We start from the raw sequence: 14,638 nt of genomic DNA, 5'->3' as shown, positions 1-14,638 counted from the left end.
ATTCCTTTTAATTTTGCTTATTGTGGTTTTGTGATTTAAGCTTTATTTAGTCAAAATTATGAATCTCCCCGTTTAATGTTTGTGTATCTTGCAATTCTTTTATCGATTCATTTTTAATACTTTACTACTTAATCTATATGGGACATATTTTGATTTCTAATACAAACAAAATATACTTTTTAAAATTAGAAAATAGTTAGAAAATGAACAGTTCTAAAACATCCTTTAAATATGACTCCAGTCAGGCTGGTAAAGAAATTACTAAGCATAAGCTCTTCCTGAAGCTACTGGGAGACCATCCAAGACTCCTGCTCCCTCCCACCCCAGTCCTCTGACCTTAGAGTACACACTGAGGCTATTTCTAGAGGACATACATTTTCAGGCTAAAACTTCTACAAGCTTTAGGTTTCAAAGTAAGAATATAAGCTTATACTGTTGTTGTTAAACTTAAGTTTATTTTGTGTTTTGATTAATTTTCTGTTACATTGTATGTTAGACTTTGTTCCAAAATAATGCCTAAAATTAGATCTTTAATACACCTTCATCTCCTCCAAATACTGTTCTCTCTAATGGCCTTGAGTCATTACAAGCAAGTTTATGAGTTATGATGTGAAATAAGAAACGTCTAGGGCGATTGTATGCTTCTCAACTGGTCCTATCTCCATTCTCCAAAGATAGAAGATAAATGTAAAAGCTAAAAATAAAAGCTTGATCTCATTCAGTTTGAATTAGATTATTCTATTTTGAGAATGTCTGACCCAAATCCATCTCTTATGCTAGTATTCCTGTTAGAAGACTGTAATAAAAATGAAATATAGATTTTTCAAATGCATATATATTATTTATACTGTATATTAGGAATGAGTGAGTAGGAAACGAAAGTTATAAAGTATTACTAAAAATCTTGCCCACATCATGGGTACTTCAGTGACAAAGATCAAGCCCACCTAGTACAAATTATAGTGTATGTGTATAGAATCTGATACAGAAATAAAATTATACTATCCTGGAAATAGCCTCTTTTATATGCTAAAATAGCTTATCTAAATATTAATATAAAATGCTTTGATGTCAACCTACCAATTACATGTGTATTTGTATGTACATATATACTCTATAACACATACAAACATATGCAGGTGTTTGAGGTTAGACCAAGTCACATAATATAAGTTTTCTGGTTCTCCCATTTTCTCACCTATAGCACAAGGGGAGTAAACTGGATAATTCTAGAAGCCTTTGAGGCTCTAAAATGGCATAATCTCCATTCACAAAAACCTAATGAAATATAATATTTTAGACACACTATCTATATCATCATTTATTTAAATTATTTTTTTAATAAAAAGCATTCGGTGGGGTAGTATAGAGAAGCAGAAGTTAAGAAGACAGGCTCTAGGCTCAGGCTGTCTTGTTAAATCTTGGCACAACTGTGTTTTTTGGGTGTGAACTCTGTAAGTCACTTAGCTTCTTCAAGAGCCAAGTTTCTTCATCTGTGAAATAGGTAGAACAATCAGCACTTACTCTGGTGGGTAGCTCTGAGGAGTAAATTAGATAATCTACAGAAAGTGCTCTGCACAGTGGCTGGTGTCCAGTCAGTCTCAGCTACTATTAGAATCATGGAACAAGAAGGCTAAAAGGACATAAGATAAATGAAGGGACAATGCAGGGCAATGCAAACAGTAAGATTCTACTTCTAAAGATAAACTTGGCATTTATTTCTGTTCTATCTAAAGCCCCACTAAAATGACACTAAAGGGATTAACAAGGATAAAGAGGAAAAGGAGAGGTACTATTAGATGAGTAATGATAACAAAAGTTGGGGGAGGGAAAGCACGTGGATCATTTCATAACTGATTTAGCAGGACAAGTAAAGCTAAAATTTAAAGAACCAGCACAGAAGCAGCCAACAAGAAGCAACCTGCTCTGCATGGAAGTATTCTAGAAAGGCTCAGAAAGTGGAGGTCTTGTGTTCCTGAAGACCAAGGTAAGAGAGAGCAGCAAAATAGGAGGATTGGGTAAAGTCTATGGGAGAAGCTGTTAGAATCCCAAATGTCCTACCCATATAATTACATAATTACTCATTCCTTTCCCCTAAGTGAATTCAGAGGCTTAGTCTCTGGGTGAGGTTGACCAAAGGACTTTAGGCTTCAAAGGGATATCTGGCATAGCAGGAACAAGGCTGCAAACTGAAAATATGAGCACGAAGTGAGGTTGCATAGTAGACAGATAGCCCATACTCCCCGCCCCGCTCACCTCTCAGAATGCTGGCAGATGGATTGGGGAACGGACAGGACCAAGAAAAAACAACACACCTACAGATAATTTGTAGGCCCCTCAATAAAAAAGTAATACCTAACCATCTACTAGTTGACAAATCCTGTCAACTTTCAAAGAGCTACTTTAATAAGCTTTTAGGTCCTCAATCTTAAATATGAAAGGACAACCAATGATCTCCAAACATTGAAGAAAAGTCTCTAACATGAAAGACAGACATCAAAACAGACAGAAAAAAAATGAATTTGAAGAAACATGAATAATTCAGGTGACAGAAATTACTGAAAAACTGAAGTTAATATTCTTAAACAGAAATGAGAAAATATCATAAAACTATATAAAGAGAAGATTTAAAGAACAAAAAGGGCTCCTGGAAATTAAAAGAATATATAAAATCAGAAAAAAATTTCAATAGTTGTTTGGAAAACAGAGTTGAAGAAATTTCCCAAAAGGTGAGAATAAAAGATGAGGAGATGGAAAATGGAGTAAAAATTAAAGAAGATTGTAGAATCAATCTAAGAGTTCTAATAGGTGACTAACAGAAACTCCAGAAAGAAATAACTGAGAAAATGATCAGAGAAATGATACAAGAAGATATCTGAGAGCAAAAAACACCCAAGAATCTGCTAAGTACCCAACACAATGAAGAGAAAAAGGACCCTTTCTCCACTATAAACAATCGGAAATGAATCCCAGGGATAAAGGCTCTGGAATAAAAATGGCACAACAGCAACAAAATTTTGACCATCAAATATAAGTGAAAAATAAAGGTGTTTCTCAGACATACAAAGTTTTAAAACATAGAGAATGAAATAATCCTTTCAGAGGAAGCCACTGCATTGTATGCTCAAATGAAAACAAAGATATAAATAAACCAAGAAGGTAATTAAACCTAAAAAGGAGGGGGGGGGGACACACCAGAAAAAAAAAAGATATTCCCTGGATTTTGGTAGAAGGACATCCAAAAAGCCCACCGTGCAGCAAGCGTAGAAAGCAGCCGATCCAGATGTGAACACCATATGTATTGGATACCTATTATGTGCCAGATATTGTTCTAGGTACTTGAGACAGACACATCAAGGAGCAAAACAAAGAATGTATGTTACTTTTATTTTGTAATATTATATACTATATTTCTTAAGAGAAGGACTTAATTGTATATAGAATGCTTGACAGTCCATTTAGAAAATATAGTTTGTTTTTGCTGTTAGAACTATTATTTAAAAGTTTAATTTAATAGATATAGGACTGGTACTTTTTCAGTGATAGATGAGATTCTTTACAATCAAGTAGAGTCCATATATTAAATGGCTAGGCAAAATCTATGATATTGGTTTTAGGGTAATGAAAAGTCATGGAACTTCAGAGCTAATCTTTCTAGATGACCTAGATCTTCTAATCCAGACTCCTCATTAGAGATGAAAAGAGCAAGGCACAACATATTTAACCAGATTTCCAAGGTCTCAATGACTCCTGGTCAAATATTCTTTGTTGTTGTTTGATTTGGGTGTTGTTGTTTTTTTTTTGGAGAGAGGGATTTCAATACATTTTTTATCAGTATAACATGTACATAGTTTTTTTTTAAAATATATTTTATTGATTTTTTACAGAGAGGAAGGGAGAGAGATAGAGAGTTAGAAACATCGATGAGAGAGAAACATCGATCAGCTGCCTCCTGCACATCTCTTAATGGGGATGTGCCCGCAACCCAGGTACATGCCCTTGACCGGAATCGAACCTGGGACCTTTCAGTCCGCAGGCCGACGCTCTATCCACCGAGCCAAACCAGTTTCGGCCATGTACATAGTTTAAAAGGTAAAATGATTTTATAAGAATCACCTAAAACAAAAAGCAGCAGCCTCCTTCCCTTCCTTTGCCCATCTCCAAGTTTAGTCTTCAGAGTGAAGAACATGCTTAACCTCTAATATTAATATTAATATTATTATTTTAGCTCTGGCCAGTGTTGCTCAGTTGGTTGGGTATAGTCCCATGCACCAAAAGGTTGCTAGTTTGATCCCCGTAGATAGCCAATCGATGTTTCTCTTTCACAGCAATATTTCTCTCTCTCCCTCTCTCTCTAAGAAAAATAAAATAAATAAATAATAAATTATTATTCAATTGTTTGATAGACTGTTATTTGCTATGTGATTGCTTGTTTTTCAGTACACACATCTTAAGTGTGTAAGAAGAGTCCACTTCAACTTTTAGTCATTTCACAGAATATATGCTCATTTAAATGGCTCAGGTAGAATAACTGGTAAGTCACTGGTGATCCTGTTGCTATACATACAATGAGACTGTTAGTTAATGAAATTGATTGTGTACTTATGGAATAAGTCTCATTTTGTTAGAGGTGGAGCTGAATACAGGTTGCAGGGAACTAGTGACTCCATAAATATATTTTTTAAGAAGAAATATTCCTAAATTTTACATTGTACATATTTTCCCCCTGAGCTTTACAAGTACAAAAGGTTATACTAAACTATCCAAAGTTCTTAATATTTTATGATTATAAGTTCAATGTAGTTTATGAATCGTTTTCATCTTGGTAGAGCATTAAATATGCCAGTAATTTGCCTTTGGCATTTGAAGTGATGCTCATTTTAGCTATCTCAAAATTGGCTTTGTAATCTGGAAATCCCTGTGATTGAACATAAGGCTATTAAATAACTTACTTTAACAATTATTGTTAAAATGAATCCCACTGACTACTTCATATTTATTTTTCCCAGAGAAAGCATTAAATAGTGAAGAAAACATTTTCATTCATCTGGTCTACATAAATCTAAAATCTAGTAATTTAAAAATATCATAACTATAGATATAGTTTTACATGAAATTCTTCTCAATTTAAAATTCCCTATATATTATGTCATTTGCATCATGGATTGTAGGACTAGTCCTTACATGAGATAGGAAGCTGGCCGTAGACTGGGTAGACGGCATATTAGAGTGAGGACGGGCAGAGGGCTTCAGAAGACGTGGTTTCACAGAAGGACCTGAGGTGTATCCAGGGCCCTGAAGTTCCTGGGAAACAACATCAATGTACACAAAATAACTGTCAACTACAATTTGAACTGTGAAGTCAAAATGTATTTTTTTCAAACATAATTTCAGTCTTACATGTTGAACTTCTACAAAGTTATAAACCAAAGTACTACATTAAGCAAGATGATTCTGGGTATCTAAGTTACCCTCTGAAGACTAAGCATGTGCTTAGGGAGATGCCTTCACATTTCTGATTGATAAAAGCTTTCCAGATATGAAGACACACCTAGCATGTTATGCCACTATATTGGTTCCCAAATTTTGCCAAAGACTCCACACTAGTGTTGGTATAACACTGAGAAAGATCCTCTACAGCAGGAGTGTTCTAGCTGTGAAAGTATCCACTCCTGAGACTTTAAAGTATGTCTACAACTTGAAAATATACTTAGAAAATAGACAGATATGTCAGTGGAAAGTGTACTGTTTTTAAAGAGCAACGTCCTAGGCATGATAATTACATCATTGTTGCTATTCTCCAAACAGGCCAAACACACTTGCACGCTGGGCCTTTGCACTTGCTTGACTCTTCTGTATGCAAACTCTCCCTCAGGTATCGCCATGGCAGCCACTTTTATGTTTCCCCATTTATTATGAGCTTAACATCAAGCATGATGCTTCAATTTGTTACTATATATGAAAAAGGGAGGTATAGCATGTAACAAGGTTTGTACAGGTTTTATAATTGCCAGTATCAGATAATGTTGAAAGTACACATAAATGTTAACATTAATCCCACTAAATATTTCATGTTTGTTTTCCCCAGAGAAAACATCAAATAGTGAAGAAAACATTTTCATTCATCTGGTCTACATAAATCTAAAATCTAATAATTAAAAATGTCATAACTAGCTATATATTTTAAATGAAATTTTTCTCAATTTAAAATTCTCTGCATATTATGTCATTTACACCCTGGATTGTAGGACCAGTCCTATAATGTATCTAAGGTAATAAACAAAATATAATATATCAAACAAAGGCATTATTTTGCTTACCCTATTATTTATGATGAAAAAAAAAAAAGACCTTACTTTTACATCCAGAGTGTGTTGAAGTTTCAGGCGCACAGATTCTTGTTCCTGACGTTGTATTATATCTTGACATTCTGCAAACTGCAAAGATGCCTACAATCAAGCAACCACATAAAGTTTATCCTCCATGAAATTTTATGTTATCCTATATAATAAAAGCCTAACATGCTAAGTGTCTGACCATTCATTCGACCATTCGACCAGTTGCTATGATGCACACTGACCACCAGGGGGCAGACATTCTGATTGGGACTAGGTGAGATGGGCCGGACCTGCCCTGGAGACCTCCCATGGCCCCTCCCCAGCCTCTAAAATATTTCTTCTAATTAATTTCCTTTCAATGTGCACGAATCCGTGCACCAGGCCTCTAGTTAACCTATAAATGCAGAGCTGCCATCTCTTCAAGGAAACATCCCCACTCTTAGCACACTGTATTTTATCTTTTTATCTGTTTTATCAAGTAACAGAGAACTGGAGGCCATGTCTTTCTCCTCTGTATCCCCAGCACTTACATAGCATTTAGTATGTGGAGGACACTCCAAAAAATGAATGCACTAAGAATAAAATGAGAAAATGACTTTAGCAATGTGAAAAAAATTCACATAAAATAACCACAACTAAAATTCATTGAATCAATAGATCATGTTTTTAAGATCAAAGTTGGCATAGATAAAAAGATCACACATCATTTTATCTAACCATAAAGGCTCTGATTTATTAAGAATCAAGGACTAGTTTGGGTAAATTTTTAGCCTTCCAGTATTCTCAGGTGACAGGAAAATTATTAATAGTGTCATAGATCCTTCTCATTTAAGTTGAGTTTTCTACTTCCATCATTTGGAACCCACAAAGTGCCAGATAGTAGCATTACTTTCTCATTTTATTGATATTATATTAACAGACTGTTTTCTACCTAGTGTTCAAGTCATTCTTTGGTGGTTGGATTGGAGACATTTTATTTATTCAGTTCACCAAGGACACTAGGAGTATCTTACATCTTATACCTTACTTCTATGATTGTGCTAGCCTAAAAAAGATAATTTTGTAAAAAGTACACATTATAACTGTATTCTTTTTTTCCTGGAATGTAAAGCTCTTTTTAATTAAAGTATAGTTGACATACAATATTATATTAGTTTCAGGTGTACAACATAGTGAGATTTTACATGTATACACCTTACCAAGTGATCACCACAAAAAGTCCACTATCCATCTGTCACTGTACAAAGTTATTGTAATATTATTGACTGTATTCCCTATGCTGTAATTTCCATTCCTGTGACTTATTTATGTTAAAACTATAGTTTGTACCTCTTAATCCCCTTCAGATTTTTGCCCATACCCCCACCACCCAAAACTCGAGCAACTATCAGTTTTTCTGTATTTATGAGTCTGTTTATTTTGTTTGTTCATTTGTTTAGTTTTTATTCCACACATAAGTGAAATGACACAGTATTTGTCTTTCTCTGACTTATTTCACTTAGCATAATACCCACTAGATCTATCCATGCTGTCACAAATGGCAAAATTTCATTATTTTTCATGGCTGAGTAATGTATCCACTTCTTTATCCACTGATGAACACCTAGGTTGCTTCCATACCTTGACTATTGTAAGTAATGTTGCAGTGAATATAGAGTTGCATATATATTTCTGAATTAGTGTTTTGGGTTTCTTAGGATATATTCTCCAAAGTAGGGTCAATGGATCAAAAGGTAGTTCAATTTTTCATTTTTTGAGGAATTTTCCACAGTGGTTGAACCAGTCTGCATCCCCACCAGCAGTGCACTAAATTTCTTTTCTCTCCACGTCCTTGCCAGCACTTGTTGTTTGTTGATTTATTGATGATAGCCATTCTGCATTGTTTTAATTTGCCTCTCTCTGATGATTAGTGATGTTAAGCATTTTTTCATACATCTACTGGCCATCAGTATGTCCTCTTTGGAGAAGTGTCTATTCAGGTCCTTGGCTCATTTTTAAATTGTATTGTCTTCCTGGTGTTGAGCTGTATAAGTTCTTTATATATTTGTTGGAAATTACTCCCTTATCTTATGTATCATTGGCAAATATCTTCTGCCATTTGGTGGTTCCTTTTTCATTTTATTGATGGTTTCTTTTGCTGTGCAAAAGCTTTTAATCTTGAACTCTCCTTCAATTCTGAATGATAACCTTACTGGGTAGAGTGTTCTTGGCTGTTAAGTTTTCTCCTTTCATCATGTTGAATATATTGTGCCACTCCCTTCTGGCCTGCAACATTTCTGTTGAAAAGTCAGCTAACAGTCTTATGAATATTCCCTTGTATGTAACTAGTTGTTTTTCTCTCTTGCTGCTTTTAAGATTCTTTATCTTTAACTTTTTAAAAAAATATATTTTATTGGTTTTTTACAGAGAGGAAGGGAGAGGGACAGAGAGTTAGAAACATCGATCAGCTGCCTCTTGCACACCCCCTACTGGGGATGTGCCCACAACCAACGTACATGCCCTTCACTGGAATCGAACCTGGGACCTTTTGGTCTGCAGGCTGACGCTCTATCCACTGAGCCAAACCAGTTAGGGCTATCTTTAACTTTTAACAATTTAATTATAATGTGTCTTGCTATGGGTCTCTTTGAGTTCATCTTCTTTGGGACTATCTGTGCTTCTTGGACTTGGATGTCCATTTTCTTCACCAGATTAGGGACATTTTCAGTCATTATTTCTTTAAATAGGTTTTTCTTCCTGCTCTCTTCTTCTTCTCAGACCCCCATGATCTGAATGTTAGTATGCTTGATGTTGTCCCAAAGGTTCCTTATGGTATCCTCATTGTTTTTAATTATTTTCTCTTTTTGATCTTCCAATAGGGTCATTTCCACTATTCTGTCTTCCTGATTGCTGATGCATTCTTCTGCATCATCTATCTGCTGCTGATTCCCTCCAGTGTATATTTCATTTGTTATATTCTTCAGTTCTGATAGGTCCTTTTTATAATTTTGATATCATTGTTGAAGTTCTCAATGAATTTATCCACTTGTCTGCAGAGTTTGATGAGCATCTTTGTGATGATTACTTTGAATTCTTTATATAGTAGACAGCTTACCTCACTTAGTTCTTTTTCTGGGGTTTTGTCTTTTTTTTTTTTTAAGAACATATTCTTTTTTCTCCTCATTTTGCCTGTTTGTTTCTATGTATTAGGTGGCTCAGCTAAACCTCATGGTCTTAAAAAAGTGGCCTTATTTAAAAGGTGTGCAGTGGGGCTCAGTGGTGGAATCCTCCTTGTCATCAGAGCCAGTGCTCCAGAGGTGTTCCCTGGGTGGACTAGTGTGGCCTCCTATTGTGGTTGGGCCACAACTTCTATGGACACACTGATAGGCAAGGCTGGTCCTGGGCCCACTGGCTCTGAGGCCTGGCCACAATTGTTGCAGGCTCACTTATGTATGGGCAGCCTTTGGTGTGGTTGGCCACAAGGCCAAACCATACTGTTGCAGACACACTGACTGAGGCTGCCCACTTTGGAGGGGTGCTAGCCTGGGTGGGTCCTCAGGGAAATGACAGGGAAGGGTGAACAGTGTTAGTAAGGTTAATGGAGAGCGGCAGAAATGACGCCTGCCAGTGTCAGACCAGCTAGGTTAAAGAAAGGGAGGGGAAATGGCACTTGCCAGCACCTCTGACTCAGGAGATCCAACAGATCCCTGTCCCTTCAGCACAAACCCTCAAATGAGTCAATGTACCACCTTCATGTATGACCTAGGTACTTTTCAAACTGTTACCTCTGTGCCGGGACTCAGAAAGAGCACAACCTGGGTTTCTTGTCTCTCCCAGATGTAAGCCCTGACAGTTTTCAAAGCCAGATGTTATAGGAACTCCTCTTTCTGCTGCAGGTCTCCCAGGCTACTCAGACCCCCTCACTCTTTGGGGATGACCTCTGCAGTTGTAATATCCCTCCCACTTGTAAGTCACTGTATGGGGAGTGGGGGTTAGGGTAGGTCCTGACTAGACTTAGTCTCTACCCCTCTTCCCATTTCAATGTGGCTTTCTCTTTATATCCTTAATTGTAGAAAATCTGTTCTGCTAGTCTTGGTTGTTCTCAGAGATAGCTGTGCCATACGCAGTTGTAGTTTTGGTGTCAGTGAGAGGAGGGGAGCTCAGGATCTGCCTATTCCACCATGCTGAATTCGAAGCCAGGTGCCTTGCTCTTGAATGCCAATTTAACTTGTCTGTGAAATGTTGTTTCTTGTGGCTGATGCACTGCCCCCACAACAAATGTGTCTCTGGATGGGGAGGCTGAGTCACTCTATAACTGTGTATTACTGTATTCTTAAACCTCAGAAGAGTCTTCTCTATAGGATGTTGTTGTTGTTTTCCTTTCAGTTTGCTAGGTGATTGAGCTAGAATACAGATTTGGTTCCTATCAGCATGAAGTGTTCATTCAGAATAATTCTACTTAGTTAATAGCTACTTAGTAGATAATGACTTTATGTATTTAATTAATAACTACCTTATCAAGAGCAACTTCCATATTTGCAACCTTTTCTTTTAAACGACGTTCCTGAGACCTCAGGACTTCTAGTTCTCCAGCCATCTTATTTTTCTCTGTTGCAACAGTACTCAATTCCTGGCTTAATTTATTCTTTTCTTCTTTTAGAAAATGCTTTTCCTACAATTAAGAGCAGAAAAATATCAGCAATAATATACTGATGTAGATGCTGAGATGTGATGAAAATATAAAACTAGAAACAACTGACAATGAAAACACAATAATCCAAAATCTATGGGACACAGTGAAAGCAGTCCTGACAGGAAAGTTCATAGCTCTAAGGGCCTACCTCAAAAAACAAGAAAAAAATGGCAATAAATTATCTACCTGACAACTTAAAGAATTAGAAAGAGAGCAACAAGAAAAGCCCAGAGTAAGCAGAAGGAAGGAAATAATCGGGATCAGAGCAGAAATAAACAACATAGAGGCCAAAAAAAACCACACAAAAAAACCCCCAAAAGATTAATAAAACCAAGAGCTGGTTCTTTGAAAGGATAAACAAGATTGATGAACCTCTAGCCAGGCTCACCAAGAAACAAAAAGAGAGGACTCAAATAAACACAATCAGAAATGAAAGCAGTGAAGTAACAACCGACCCCACAGACATACAAAGGATTGTAAAAAAAATACTACAAATAACTCTACTCCAACAAACTGGACAACCTAGACCCGTGGTCGGCAAACTGCGGCTCGAGAGCCACATGCGGCTCTTTGGCCCCTTGAGTGTGGCTCTTCCTAAGCCTAAGGAGTACCCTAATTAAGTTAATAACAATGTACCTACATATATAGTTTAAGTTTAAAAAATTTGGCTCTCAAAAGAAATTTCAATCGTATTGTTGATATTTGGCACTGTTGACTAATGAGTTTGCCGACCACTGACCTAGACGAAATAGACACATTCCTAGAAAAATACAATCTTCCAAAACTCAATCAGGAAGAATAAAAAAACCTGAATAGTCAAATAACTACTGATAAAATTGAAGCAGTAATAAAAAAACTTCCACCAAACAAAAGCCCTGGTCCCATGGCTTCACAGGGGAATTCTACCAAACACTCAAAGAAGAACTAAAACCTATCCTCCTCAGACTATTTCAAAAAATTCAAGAGGAAGGCACATTTCCAAGCTCTTTCTATGAAGCCAGTATTACCCTAATCCCCAAACTAATTAAGACACTACAAAGAAAGAATTACAAGCCAATATCCCTGATGAACATAGATGCTAAAATGCTCAACAAAATCCTAGCAAATGGGATCCAGCATTACATTAGAAAGATCATATACCATGACTAAGTGGGATTTATTCTGGGGATGCAAGGCTGGTACAATATCTGCAAATCAATAAATGTGATGCATCACATAAACTGAGAGACAAAAATCACATAATCATATCAATCGAGCCTCATTGTGAAAAAGTATTTCAACAGCTCATTTTAGGTATGGGGGAAACAATCACTTGAGTTGCACTCATTATTTTCTACTTATGCTCTTGATATTCTCACCTCCATTACAGTCAGTTCTAACTCTTCTGTTAAAAATGCAAATTTGTGCCCTGACTGGTTTGGCTCAGTGGACAGAGCACTGGCCTGAGGAGTGAGGGGTCCTGGGTTTGATTCCGGTCAAGGGCATGTACCTTGGTTGTGGGCACATCCCCAGTAGGGAGTGTGCAGGAGGCAGCTGATCGATGTTTCTCTCTCATCGATGTTTCTAACTCTCTATCCCTCTCCCTTCTTCTCTGTAAAAAATCAATAAAATATATTTAAAAATTTTTTTAAAAAATGCAAATTTGTTCCAAAGTGTGGTATTATCAGGGAACATTTGAGCATAACACAAATTTCACATTTACTTATGTGAAGTTTCATTTATGAGAAATATTAGATCAATGCAGAAAACTGCACCCAGCTAAACAAATCTGCATAGGGATATACAAAAAGCATACATGCACTGTTCAAACAACTATCTATTAGCTACCTCAGTTTACCTTGTGTTTTGAGCCACATCCAAGCACATCTGGTATTACAGAAAAGCTACCTTCTACCCCTTCATAGTAACTCACAAGCTGCTACCCTCTGATGCACACTTCCACAAGGAAACTTCTGGTATTTTTTAAGGAAAGGGGCCATGGCTGCTGTAGTATTTATGTATTACTATTGAATATGTGTAATACTGTGCTACTGTTCTCATTAGGTTCCTGTTTTTTTGTGTCACTGATTAAATTTGTCAGTGTGGTGCTTCTCACCCCATGGTTTCCATAAGCCCTGTGGTTTTTATCGCACCGTTTGTATAGCACAGTAATTTTAGGAACACACGCCGCATTACAACAATGTGCTTTGTTTATAATCATTCCTGTCTCTACCAGGAATGTCCTTTGCCCATTTCCTGTACTTAAGTATCTCCTTTGAGATCTGGCTCAAATGTTCCTTCAGGAACCTTTCCCTCATTTTCTCAGTCAGAAGTAACCTCTCTTCTCTTCTCCACTGTACTTTTTAGTCTCTGCTCTGTCTTACTCTGTTTTCTAGTATATGAATGAGAGGACATGTTGGCTTCCCCCACTCCCAGGCAGGGACTTACCTTATTTGCATTTGTCATTGCCTCTTCCAAAAATTGTATCTTGCTCTGAAGGGCATCTATCTGACCTCTTTTAGCTGTGATTTGCTTTTGCATCCCCATTGCCACTTTCATAGCTGGGAAAAAAGAAAGAAAACTGTCTTAGTTTTAAGTTTCTAAATTTTGAGAGGCTACTATAATGAGAAGGTTAAGCATTATGGGAAGGTGACAAGAAAGATTCGCAAAGGCACCTGGACAGTTTCACAACATTGAGATATAACAATTTCAGCAATTACTTGAAGGTTTTAAACCCATATATATATATATTTATATATATATACTAGTAGCCCTGCGCACGAATCTGTGCACCAGTAGCTCTCTGCGGGGTCTGGCCACTCCACGCCCGCTTCCCAGAGGCTCTCTGAGGCCCAGAGGCCCATCCACGGCCAGGCGTGAAATGCTTGCCTCGTCGCCGGGGTGATGATGCAAACGTTCCCCCCAACCCCGGCCACTCCGTGCCCACTGCCCAGAGGCCCTCCACGACTGGGATGGAATGCTTGCCTCATCGCCACGGTGACAAAGCAAGCATTCTGCCAGAACGCTCACGCTGCCTGCTCTCAGCAGCCACCCCCTCAGGACTGGGGGACTCCGGCAGGGCTGAGAGGACTGGGCACTGCCATTTTGTGATGTAGTGATGGTTAATTTGCATATTACCCTTTTATTAGATAGGATTATATAATATATAATATTTTGTGATTTCCTTGTTACTGGTATTAATTTCATTGACCATTATAATTTGCCATATCTCCAATGGTGGTAAATAATACTGACCAAATTCACACTTACACATATAGGAAATATATACATAAAATATATAGTTATATAATAAATAATATATATAATGTTTTTACTAAAATAATTTTTCTAGAAACTCATATTTCAAATACCACATAAGACATCTATTGTTAGTGATCTTTTAAAAGATTCCAGTTCTATCACAAACCATTCATTTTTATTCCCATGGTTATTGTTATGTGCTTGGAATTCATTATTATTTCAATAGTTAAATTGGCAGCATAAGCATATATGTGATAATTTAGTAGCCTGGTGACAGAATGAGAATGTTTTGTACAGGTAATAGGCACTGAATACTTAGAATATGCCAGGCCACTGAAAATTTATATAAAGCTCCTCCTTGCTTAGAAATTCAAACATAGGCTCCCTA

General features: G+C 36.9%; 1 protein-coding gene across 1 annotated transcript in view; it reads right to left on the bottom strand.

The window, feature by feature from the left end:
• CCDC158 (coiled-coil domain containing 158) overlaps positions 1-14,638 on the bottom strand; it is a 58,397-nt gene that overhangs the window by 16,813 nt on the left and 26,946 nt on the right. Inside the window, exons 13-16 of the mRNA XM_023746370.1 lie at positions 13,438-13,550; positions 10,831-10,989; positions 6,357-6,449; positions 5,185-5,304 (exon numbers count right to left, since the gene is read on the bottom strand). Of these exons, the coding sequence (XP_023602138.1) occupies positions 5,185-5,304; positions 6,357-6,449; positions 10,831-10,989; positions 13,438-13,550 (485 nt within the window). The remainder of the gene's footprint in view (positions 1-5,184; positions 5,305-6,356; positions 6,450-10,830; positions 10,990-13,437; positions 13,551-14,638) is intronic.

The sequence above is a fragment of the Myotis lucifugus genome, unplaced genomic scaffold (assembly GCF_000147115.1).
Source record: "Myotis lucifugus unplaced genomic scaffold, Myoluc2.0 scaffold_664, whole genome shotgun sequence".
Classification (NCBI taxonomy): Eukaryota; Metazoa; Chordata; class Mammalia; order Chiroptera; family Vespertilionidae; genus Myotis; species Myotis lucifugus.
The sequence above is the reverse complement of the archived record's forward strand: the minus strand, read 5'-3'. Positions and strand labels throughout refer to the sequence as shown.